Source organism: Brassica napus, chromosome C2 (genome assembly GCF_020379485.1).
Source record: "Brassica napus cultivar Da-Ae chromosome C2, Da-Ae, whole genome shotgun sequence".
NCBI lineage: Eukaryota > Viridiplantae > Streptophyta > Magnoliopsida > Brassicales > Brassicaceae > Brassica > Brassica napus.
This window is the reverse complement of record NC_063445.1, coordinates 55,233,712-55,244,295: the sequence shown is the minus strand read 5'-3', so window position 1 is coordinate 55,244,295 and position 10,584 is coordinate 55,233,712. Positions and strand designations below refer to the sequence as shown.

The following is a 10,584-nucleotide window of genomic DNA, read 5'->3' as shown; positions in this document are numbered from 1 at the left end:
TCCAAAAAAATATCCAAAATATATATAATACTTTTGAAGTTGTCCAAAATACTTAAATATATATACAATTAGTCAAAAAAACCAAAAATATTTACAGTATTTATTTATTCTCCATACATATATTTAAACTAAATTAACTTTATGTTAAGTTTAGCTATTTTGACATTTATTATTTAAATTTATATGTTATATATTACTTTTATTTTTAGATTTTGAGAATACCCGAACCAAAATTTATAAATACCCGAATGAATTTAAAATCTTTAACCCAAAAACCCGAAACGAACCCTAGGTAACCAAACGTCCACTCCTAATAGTGACCTTTTAGTGACTTGTTCCATATATTCTTGTGTGTTTTGAGCAAAATCTCTTACATGTATCTAAGACATAGAACATCAAATGCAACATATAACGTTATTATATCATAATCACAGAGGTAAGGTGTAGACATCACATGCTAAAATAAGAGTGACTAGTTCAACAATTAAAAAAAAAATTACAAATTACATTATTGGAGTTAGAACCTCAGGAAACAAGAGAAAAAGAAACGACATGAATGAAAAGAAACGTACATGAAGGCAGTGGTGACATTTTAGTCGAGCAAAATCTCGAGACATGCATTTCTCAAAAAAGATCATTCTGAAGTTAGTGTTGACATTTTAGTTATTGATAAGAGGGTTAGTGTTGACATTTTAGTTATTGATAAGAGGGAACGCCACTTGCCTTGCTTGTTGTGGAGTCACTGTGAGCTGCGGTTGGCTTTTGAATAGCAAAGGTCCGGTCCAAACTGTTGTGTATTGTGATGTCCCCTTGACCAGGTTGATTATTTTCTCCTGCTGAGCCACTTTGTTCTGAAGAAACACTGCTTCCTGCTGCTGTATTCTCAACTGGCTTTTGGTTCGAGCTGATGCGACCTGAATCGTCGCTTCTAGCTTCAACCTCAGCATTACAGTCCAAGTGCGCTGCGTTATGGTTTTGATTGGTTTGTTTGGTTGACATCTTGTGGTCTGAGTCATTTCTAACTGCGGCTTCCCCTTGATTTGCTTCCTGAGATGAGCTGGAATGTGTTGAGGATATGTCGGAACCTTTGATGTTAGCAGTCTTGCTCTCTAGGAAACGAACAACAACACATGTAATATTGTCAGCACTTCCTCTCTTTATTGCTTCTCCCACAAGTTTCTTAGTGGACTCCTCTGGTTCTTCAACCTCTTTCACCACTGCAACAGCTTCCTACAACATAGAGAACTCAATTATTGAGGATGTAATAAGCTTTATATCATTAATTTCACAAACCTCATTGGAGAAAACATCCCATAATCCATCGCTGGCCAGGATCAGAAACTCAAGAGAATCATCAATCTTCTCTTCCTACATCCATACATGACTTTTAAACAAACAAGTAGATGTGTTCGGTGTATAAAGAGTTGAAGTGATTATTAATGTACCTGAATCTCTGGATCAGCAATAACATACTGTTTCAGAAGTCGATCACCAAACGAACGAGAAACTGCAAGCACTCCTCCAACTCTCCAAGTCCCTATTCATTCTACAAGTCAGCACTATGCTCAAGAAAGAAAAAGACAGTATAACTTTATCACCTGCCCACATGACAAAACCACCAGCATTCTCAATCCGTTCACGCTCATCACTTTGGTCAGGCTTATGGTCTCTTGACACAGCAAAGGCTACACAACACATGTACCATATTTCATTCAAAAACATTCACTAGCCTATAATTTTTGGGGGCTATAGACAATTGACTCTAGGATTATATATATATATATATATATATATATATAAGAAAATTATAAATTTGGGGATTTCAGATATATGTAAAAAAAATTTAAAACAATCGTGGATCATAGACCAATGATTCACTAGCCTATGATCAGGACCGGTCCTTCAAGTGAGCTATTGAACAAATCACAATAACATTACCGTTTCCGGCTCTACAGATAACAGCTCTGGAATCACCAACGTTTGCAACAAGTAAACGATCACCAACGAGAATAGCTGTTGAGGCAGTTGAACCAGCGTCGTCTCTAGTGTGACTATTCTCTGACTCGAGAAGTTCAGAGTCTGTATGATTATAAGCATCAGCTGGAAGAATCAAAACAAAGCAATTGTTTCAGATCAAATCAAACAATAATAAATCGGATCCAAAAGAAGCTCATAGAGGCTCAAGGGAAGTAAACCTATAGCAGATTTGGTGTCAGAAATGAACTTAGGATGAGTGATAAGATTGCTAAAAAGATGACGTTTCAGATACTCGGCTGCTCTGGCACCACCATGGCCTGCAACACATCAAGGAAGATGAGCTCTTTCCAAAAGGGAACAAACCGAATGGTATAAGATGGGTCAAGAATAAGACCATCAAAGACTCCAAAGAGACCAACGATTTCTCCATCGATACCATCGATTCTAGTCTCAAAGAAGTCCTCCATAGATGACCTCTTCCCAGCTGAGCTTGCATATCCATAGCTAAACTTTCCATTCTCGCTGCAAGTTAAATAATGGACATTGTGATCTATAAGTTCATCTTAAGCTGAGAAGGAATAAAGAGAAGGAAGTGTAACCTGAGACCGCCTCCACTTGCTGGAGCTTCAACAACCCGCATCTTGTTTGAATACGACTGCACCAACTCCGCATATCCCATTTTTCTTTTTTTTTTTGGTTTTGCAAAAATCTCAAATGATAATCTGAAATAGACAAAAAAAAGTGATGAGGCTCAACAACAAACAGAGAGAGACTGCGTTGATCAAGGAATGAAAGAGGAGAAGAAGAAACCTGGAGATAGAAAGTGAGGATTGTTGGAGAGAAGAGAAAGAAGGTGAGAGATTACATTCTCGCAAGAAACCCAACAAAGGAAACAGTGGTGTTCAGCACTTTCCGGCCAGACTTCCGGGATCACTGGTGCCTATTGTCTTGCTAATTATAGAAACCTTTGTGGACTTTCAAGTCACTTACAAGTCAAAAATGCTATATATAGCCAAATTATTTGCCAAAACTGGTAACATACGCAATGACAAAACCGTAGATAAAATTATCAGTAAAATAACTTAACATTTGTAAGAAAATAATACGTAAAATCCATGTCCTCAATAGAAGAAAAAAACATGCTATAAAAAGAAAATAAATTTATGATCCTGGCCAATTGTTGTTTCTACAGATAAGAATATCAAATTGATATGTGCCTATAGTGCAGATTCTCTAGAAAATATATAGAGCAGAACGTAAGATGGAACGTATAAAATAATTTATTGGCTACTTATTGCGATGGAGCAGTTTGGAGAAAATGATCCAAAAAGTGTGAGGCACTTTGTGTCCAAAATGTGAAGACAATGCATAAACAATATCTAAAGCATAACTATGAACCTCAGGTTTCCTTGACATCCGTAGAAGCATTGCTGTCCACATTCCAGGTGCTAGCTTCACGGCCTCGCTCAGACCTTTGAATCCATTGCTCACTCTCTTCATCGTCCGTTCTTCCTGAAAAGTATAAATATAGAGTAAAATGAGACTTCTGTAACAGTAAAAGAAAGTTTTGATGATTTAATTGACCCTGAGATTGATGGTCTGCTTCTTCTTCTTCATGTTGAGATCAAAAGCCTCATCTTCCAGGAATATATCAACCACTCTGATTATGTCCTGAAGAAGGAAGACCCGAACTCTCTGCCCTTTCTCTGATAATATGAACATTAGCAGATCTTCTGTCGCGGAAACTACTGAATTCATGTCGAAAGACTTCATCAGTTCTGATGATTTCTTCAACGTTTTGTCTTCTGGAGACTCTCCGGAAGTTGCAGAGGCCTGTTCAGATATTGCTGCTACCTGAAAGAGAGTTATGAGCTCAATCTCACAAAGAGAACCAATTCAATCCAAAAGAAGAGAGTTGTATGAACGTACCAGGCGTTCAAGGCGATTCCACCTTATTGATCCATCGTTACAAATGACAAGTTCCCTTAGTATTTTCCTCATGTCTGGGCTTGGATCTGCTAATAGCCTCCCAATAACAAATGGATACGCGCTCTCGATCACTTTAAATTCTGGATCAAGAATCTTTGCAGTGCCTTCTAGCGAACCAAGGGATCTTATCACCAGAGCATAATCTGGAGGCAGCGAAAAATTGAACTCGTACATAACATCATATAATTGTTCCATCACCCCCTGTACAGTGAAAAAAGTAAGGTTGTGAAGAAATCATTTCATATTGAGCCATTCCTACTTGCAAGTTTAGTTGAAAACAGTTCAGCTCACAAGCAATAACAATAAAAATGTATATTTCAGTGAATGTGTCTGTAGAGTTGAGTGTAATTTACTAATTTTCATTACAGGATGAAGAAAGGATATACCTGGAAATCTTGTGAAATTTTAGTACTAGAACCAAACGAAGAACGTAAAGCATTTGAAACTGCTTGTATATCGACCCCTTCAGGTAAAAATCCCAAGGAAAGGAAATCATTTGCCAGACTTAGAGAGTCACGGTTGACAAAATGCACCAGCTGTAATCGCAATAGAACCAATCAAAATCGACAAAGTAACAACAGGTCAACAGCACAGTTTGAGATAGAACTATTTCGCCATCTGCAACCGAAGTACACTGCATGTAGTATATTTTATAAGCAAAATCGAGAAGGGATGCAAGATAGACCACATACATATAATACATAGAAAAAGTAAGGATTAAACTGAAGAAGAGCTTACAATTTGAATAAGTCCCACACGGTAATGGCGTGGGATATTCCCCATCATCCCGAAGTCGAAATAAACAAGAGACCCTTTTTTAGTAGCCACAAGATTTCCTGGGTGCGGATCAGCATGAAAGAATCCAACCTCAAGCAGCTGCTTTAACGAACAGGAGAGGCCCTATAAACAGATCAATTCAAGGTTCTCAGTAGAACATTTACAAGAACCTAGCAGTACTAAGTTCCATATCTATCTCTCAGAATCACCAAAATTTATCCACAGATTGAACTGTCACTATGTGAGGACATTTACCTAGCATAATTAGGTATCAGTTAGTTTGTTACCTGATCGATCAAGTCCCTTCTATCAAGAGAAGCCCTTCTCAGCGTAATTTCATCTGTTAGTTTTATGCCATCGACCCATTCCATTGTGAGAACCGCAGTGCGTGTAAAATTCCAATGTATTTTGGGAACTTTAATGTTCTCTGCTCTATGGTTCCTGGACATAATCCTAGCTCCAGCGTTATCACCAATCTGATCATTCCCTGTTAATGTTCAAAGATATATTGCACCTGACAATGGAATTTCAGAAGAGAGGGAAGAATTTGAAACGAGAGAACCTACCTGAATCAAAAGAATATAAAGAAGCAAATCTTTCAGCATTTTTTGCCTCTCGAATGTAATCTATTTCTTCAAACATATGCCTGACCTATTCATTCAAGAGAGACATAAACACGATGGTACAGTATATGTAAGCATAGAACTAGTCCTAACGTTACTGATAACTGACTCACCATCTCATTCACTGCTACCAAAAGATCCTTACGGGCTTTCGCGAATCGTTTGAGTTGTCCCCCGATCATATGGAATAAGAGGGCATCACGTGTTAGCAATATTGACATTCCAGGTCTCTGAACCTTAATAGCTACCAACTGTCCAGAATGCAGATGACCTGCAATACTTAAAGAGAAAAAGTGAAACATTTAGCTTCTAGTAACTCTAAACTGAGGAAAAGTTAAGGAGGATAACAGTAGAGACCGGATAGAAAAATTCAACCACAGTTAAAAAAAGGTATCTAACCTTTGTATACCTGGCCCAGAGATGCAGCAGCAACAGGCTTAGGACTGATATCTGCAAAAAGTTTTGACACTGGAGCACCCAGTTGCTCTTCAATACATCGCATGGCAACACTAGTTGGAAATGGAGGAATTTGATCCTATAATCATCCAGAAACAATACATTATCCAATATCCAGTTATTTCCAACACATCTATATAAATAATTTGAATTAAAGATAGATTTCCTACCTGCAATTTTGAAAGCTCTTGACAATAAATAGAGGGTAATATGTCTGGTCTCGTGCTTAGCGCCTGTCCGAGCTGCAAGTCAAATATAGTATTATTTTGTGGGGATTCAAAATAAGCGGAGACAAGCAAAATCATTATATTGAGTACTGAAACCAACATGCCTTAATGTAGAAAGGCCCCAAGCTGATAAGAGTCTCACGAAACTGCATCATAATGTAATAAAAGTACTATCAGATTAGTTATTGGCACGCCATGTCGAAGAGTAATCTTCATTCAATGTAATTAAACAACAGATCATCAATGGTCACAAGTACACAGACCTTGACAGCCCGTTTCCTCATATCCCTTACAAAGAGCTGCCAAAATGCAAGCTTCACCACATGGAACGAAATGATTGCAGCTCTATATAACGCCAAAAACGGGCCAAAACGATACGCCGCAGAGAAACTTTTCGTGCTATATGTTCCAAGCGCTTGTCCAAATTCACTCTCGAGGGATTCTCTCCTCAACTTCGCATACTCTGCCGTCGGTCTTCCACCATGAACGCTCGTGAATTCCGTCGAATACCTGTGAACGATTAACCCAGTAAAACATCCTGAAATCTCCTTAATTGGTTGTGTATCCGCAAGTTGCTCAGCAATGATCAAGAAGAACTCACATTCTGTGTTGCAAGTTAAATGGTGAAATCCATTTATTTGCCCGTCTTGAGAGCTCATTATCCCTCCCTCTCGATATGTAGCCCCCAAGCTTGAAGACAATAGGTTTTTCGTAACATGAAGCTACAACCATAACAACAACATCATCAATACAAAATTCTATTTCCAAAAACTCAGCAATATCATCATTTTAGCCTAAGACACTTCTTCCACACACACGCACGCATTAGCTGATCTATCAAAGGTAACCGTGAAAACTTCACTGATGGTGAGCTTAAACAACCATGGAATTACAAAGCAAAGAGTACTCAGGATACGAACGCTGAAACTACTTGTTCTCGCGATAATCACAGTTTCTTCTACTGATTCAAAATCGTGATTACCGACTCGTAAATCGAGAGTCTCGCGATAATCACAGTTTTTACGTAATTCCTATAAATTTCTAACGTAACATCGAAATTGCCATCGAATGCGTGACCGAGAAAGGGAAGGAAGACGTTACTTCTCTGTAGGAGCGAGACACGGCGGCGATGGCGGAGAGCAACAGCGACGACATTCCTCATCGGCTAACAACAACAACAAGAAGAAGAAGAAGAAGATCTACTCATTCGATCAGCATGCGAAAGTCCCATACTCTGGTACAGATGACCACTCGTAGATTTTTCTGTGCGCAGAAACTGTTCGATAAAATGCGCAAGCGAGATCGCCCTTGAGGAACGCAAGGACAAGTATGCGAGTCTCCACGTCGATGACACGTGGCAATTTCCGAGACAGTCGGCGTTTCTGCTACGTGGAGAAGTTTTATGGGCCGGATCAGGCCGATAAGCTTTGGCCCATATGTAAGTTCAACGTAACTGGAGTCAGGATAACATTGTCCAAACATCACTGCAAATATTCAAATTGGAGTATAGATAGATAACTAGACGACTTATCTCACATTTAACTAGGAATGTCAAACAGGTTGATCCGTCCCGTCCCGTACCGCAGCGGGCTCGTCTTCGAGCGGGTCACGGCGGGTCAGGCCCGCGCGGGCTGCGGTCCTCAAAATGGCTGACCAAACCCGTACCGCAAAACATATAGGCCTTTGCGGATCGGTCCGCGGGACATAAATTACAAACAGACATATGGCTCCTGAACGCTTCAAGACATGATTCAGGACGCTTTATCAGTTTCATGACGCATCAGTAAGTGAGTTTAGTCGAGGATTGAACTGGATAAGGCAATACCCTTGTTAGTTGAAGATTTTAGTTGGATCAAAACACTAGTTTATTTACTTTTGTTAGACTCCAAATATTTTTAAAATAAACAATACTTTAGTTGTTGAATCCAAATATTATAACTCATAAGTTCATAACAAATGCTTTAGTTTTCTGAATTCAAAATTAAATAAAACCAACACCAAATCAAAAATGCGAATCCCAAAAATAGATAAAAAAACACCAATCACACTTCTTGTTCTTCATCTTTATCACCAACAAGCGATAAAAAGATGAAAATTTCTCTTCTTCACCATCAACTTCATCTTTTGCAAATAAGAATAATAGAAGTCAGTTGAAGATATATTGAAACCTAAAACTCCAAATGTATGATAATGTGAACAAATACATACAGGCAAAACTATAAAGAACTCATGGCGGAAACTAGATCTTCTTCTTTGGTGGAAAGTGAGTTTTCAAACTTCTTATGATGACTCGAAGAAGCTCCATCGGTGCAGATTGAAGGCGCTTGGGAGACCGGAAGCATCATCGACCCTAAAACCACCATCACCGGAGCTACATAACGTTGAATCAAAAAGGAGAGAGAGAGAGAGAGAGAGAGTCGAGAGAGAGAGAGAGAGAGAGAGAGAGAAGAGAGAGAGAGAGAGAGAGAGAGAGAGAGAGAGAGAGAGAGAGAGAGAGAGAGAGAGAGAGAGAGAGAGAGAGAGCGAGAGAGAGAGAGAGAGAAGAGCGAGAGAGAGAGAGAGATCTAGAGCTCTCTCTCTCTCTCTCTCCTCTCTCTCTCTCTCTCTCTCTCTCTCTCTCTCTCTCTCTCTCTCTCTCTCTCTCTCTCTCTCTCTCTCTCTCTCTCTCTCTCTCTCTCTCTCTCTCTCTCTCTCTCTCTCTCTCTCTCTCTCTCTCTCTCTCTCTCTCAATGTTTTAGGCGAAAGCAGAAATAGGGATTTAGGGCTGTGTGTCTTCAAAATCCCGCAGGTTAAGCTCATCCCGCTTTCGACCTGTCCCGCTTTCGACCCGTCCCGCGAGGCCCGTAATTTTGCGGGCTTACCAAATGGAGGCACAATCCCGCCCCGCAGCAAGCCTTTACGGGCCAGGCCCGCGGTCCAGGTCCTTGATTGTCATCCCTACATTTAACAGAGGGGCTGCTTAGTTTTTTAATTAGAGGCCTAATTTTTTTAAGTTTTTTTTTCCGTCGATAATTTTATTAAAAAGGAAACGGGCCAAGCCCATTGCCAAAGCCCAAGTGCAAGCGTACTAAAACAAAAGCCCATAATACAAACCGGGCAATTACAACGAACAGGCCAAAGCCAAAAGGGAAAGCACGGCCCAACCGGCCCAATACACAAGTAGTAGGTAGACCGCCTTGTCTAAGCTCTGGTGGTCTCTACCGCTGGAGGGAAGATGCGGTCGCAAGAGGAGTGGGTGTGGTGGGCCTGTCGTATGGTCAGTTGTGATCCGGTTCCCGGGAGACAGAGGCTTGCACAGATCTGTCGACGCCAGTTTTATCTCCGAGGGGTGGAGGCTTCGACAGCTCCGCCGTCAACGGTCAAGTTTCCGGGATGTGAAGGTATGTTCTTCCTTACGTCGCCGGCTGTGGTGGTCCGTTACTTTGGACTTTGGTTCCTTTATGTGTGTGAGCTGTTTGGCTCGCGGTTAAGTGGGTATAATTGGATGAGGAATCGTTGACATCGGTATACTCTCTCCGAGTAGAAGAAGGAAAAGCTTCGATGATAGCTGTGCTTCTAGTCGGGAGCTCTGCATGTTTTGAGTTCCGGCGAAGCTAAGGGAAAAAGTGTGGTGTTTCTCCGCCGTCTGTCCAAAGTGTTTGGTGGTGCAAAGTCAGAGATGATCTCACGTGGTCGATGAACTCTCCGGCGTGAAGACTTGGCTGCGGAGAAAAACTACGGAGGTGTGGAGGCTCTGCAGGTTAGGAGCTCCGCCGAAAAATGGTGTCGGTGGCAGTCTCGATTCGGCGCGACTAGGGCGAACTGCCCTTGTTTGTTTTTAAGTTTTTGTAAAGATATATTTTCAACTTTGATTTTCTTTTGTTGTTGAATAAGGAAACTAACTTCTGTTTCATATATTTTCATAATTGGTATTATTATTGAAATTTTCATATTTTTTTTAAGTTATATGCGTTTCAAAAATACTTACAAAATTATAAGAAAAATCCAAAATAATGTTTTTGCCCGGGTGCCTAAAAATGTTTTGAGCCTGCCTTGCATTTACAAAGTCTTTCTAATTTTGTCTGCGATGGAGAAACAAATTCACCATGTTCAAGTGAAACACGAGTATATTATTAAATATATATTTTTTTTAAAAGAGAGAGTATATATTATATAAATAAAAAGAAATTTTCTAGGATAACATTTTTTAAGTTTTTATCACAAAAATAATTATCAATGAAAAAAATGACCAAAATAAGTTTTATTAAAAGGTAAAAGTACATTTTTACCATAGGCTTAACTAATCTAAACTTAGGATTTAGAGTTAAAGACTTTGAGGATAAGATTTCAAACTTGAAAAAAAATATTAAAAAAAAATTTAGGATTATTTTGGCGACAAAAATTTTAAAAATGATATCGGAGAAAATTGCCATATTATAAAACCAAAAAGAAATGAACCGTGACTTTACTTTTTTTTTTGTTTTTGGATCTTGACTTTACTTTTATTCATTTTTGTATCAAGATTGATGGAATATTTATTCAAAGACACAAAAAAA

General features: G+C 39.3%; 2 protein-coding genes across 3 annotated transcripts; both read right to left on the bottom strand.

Moving 5' to 3' along the window:
- Positions 1-400: 400 nt before the first annotated feature.
- On the bottom strand, positions 401-3,665 carry LOC106382622 (probable protein phosphatase 2C 71). 2 transcript variants are annotated; one of them, XM_048748330.1, is made up of 10 exons: positions 3,562-3,665; positions 3,376-3,489; positions 2,577-2,699; positions 2,372-2,499; positions 2,196-2,294; positions 1,939-2,100; positions 1,599-1,685; positions 1,446-1,537; positions 1,294-1,368; positions 401-1,230 (listed from the first exon to the last, which is right to left on the bottom strand). In XM_048748330.1, the coding sequence occupies exons 3-10, from the start codon at positions 2,654-2,656 to the stop codon at positions 697-699; spliced, it is 1,257 nt and encodes a 418-aa protein (XP_048604287.1). In that variant the 5' UTR covers positions 2,657-2,699; positions 3,376-3,489; positions 3,562-3,665; the 3' UTR covers positions 401-696. The 2 variants fall into 2 exon arrangements, with proteins under 2 accessions (XP_048604287.1, XP_022552980.2); XM_022697259.2 differs by lacking the exons at positions 3,376-3,489; positions 3,562-3,665 and adding an exon at positions 2,788-3,029.
- LOC106382621 (uncharacterized protein slr1919) lies at positions 3,240-7,476 on the bottom strand. The gene is made up of 14 exons (XM_013822651.3): positions 7,151-7,476; positions 6,651-6,771; positions 6,313-6,559; positions 6,154-6,195; positions 5,993-6,064; positions 5,766-5,901; positions 5,480-5,637; positions 5,310-5,394; positions 5,031-5,230; positions 4,705-4,866; positions 4,353-4,502; positions 3,907-4,167; positions 3,562-3,831; positions 3,240-3,489 (listed from the first exon to the last, which is right to left on the bottom strand). Exons 1-14 carry the CDS (start codon positions 7,209-7,211, stop codon positions 3,265-3,267), a joined length of 2,190 nt encoding a protein of 729 aa, XP_013678105.2. The 5' UTR covers positions 7,212-7,476; the 3' UTR covers positions 3,240-3,264.
- Between the last annotated feature and the right edge of the window lie 3,108 nt (positions 7,477-10,584).

Coding starts and splice junctions, on each gene's coding strand:
- LOC106382622 (XM_048748330.1), bottom strand. CDS start 2,656: ATGGGATATGCGGAGTTGGTGCAGTCGTATTCAAACAAGATGCGGGTT. Junction 1,538..1,598: donor TGGTTTTGTCATGTGGGCAG/GTGATAAAGTTA, acceptor TAGAATGAATAG/GGACTTGGAGAGTTGGAGGA. Junction 1,369..1,445: donor TTGCTGATCCAGAGATTCAG/GTACATTAATAA, acceptor GTATGGATGTAG/GAAGAGAAGATTGATGATTC.
- LOC106382621 (XM_013822651.3), bottom strand. CDS start 7,211: ATGAGGAATGTCGTCGCTGTTGCTCTCCGCCATCGCCGCCGTGTCTCG. Junction 5,395..5,479: donor TGGTAGCAGTGAATGAGATG/GTGAGTCAGTTA, acceptor TTGAATGAATAG/GTCAGGCATATGTTTGAAGA. Junction 4,503..4,704: donor GTGTGGGACTTATTCAAATT/GTAAGCTCTTCT, acceptor TTGCGATTACAG/CTGGTGCATTTTGTCAACCG.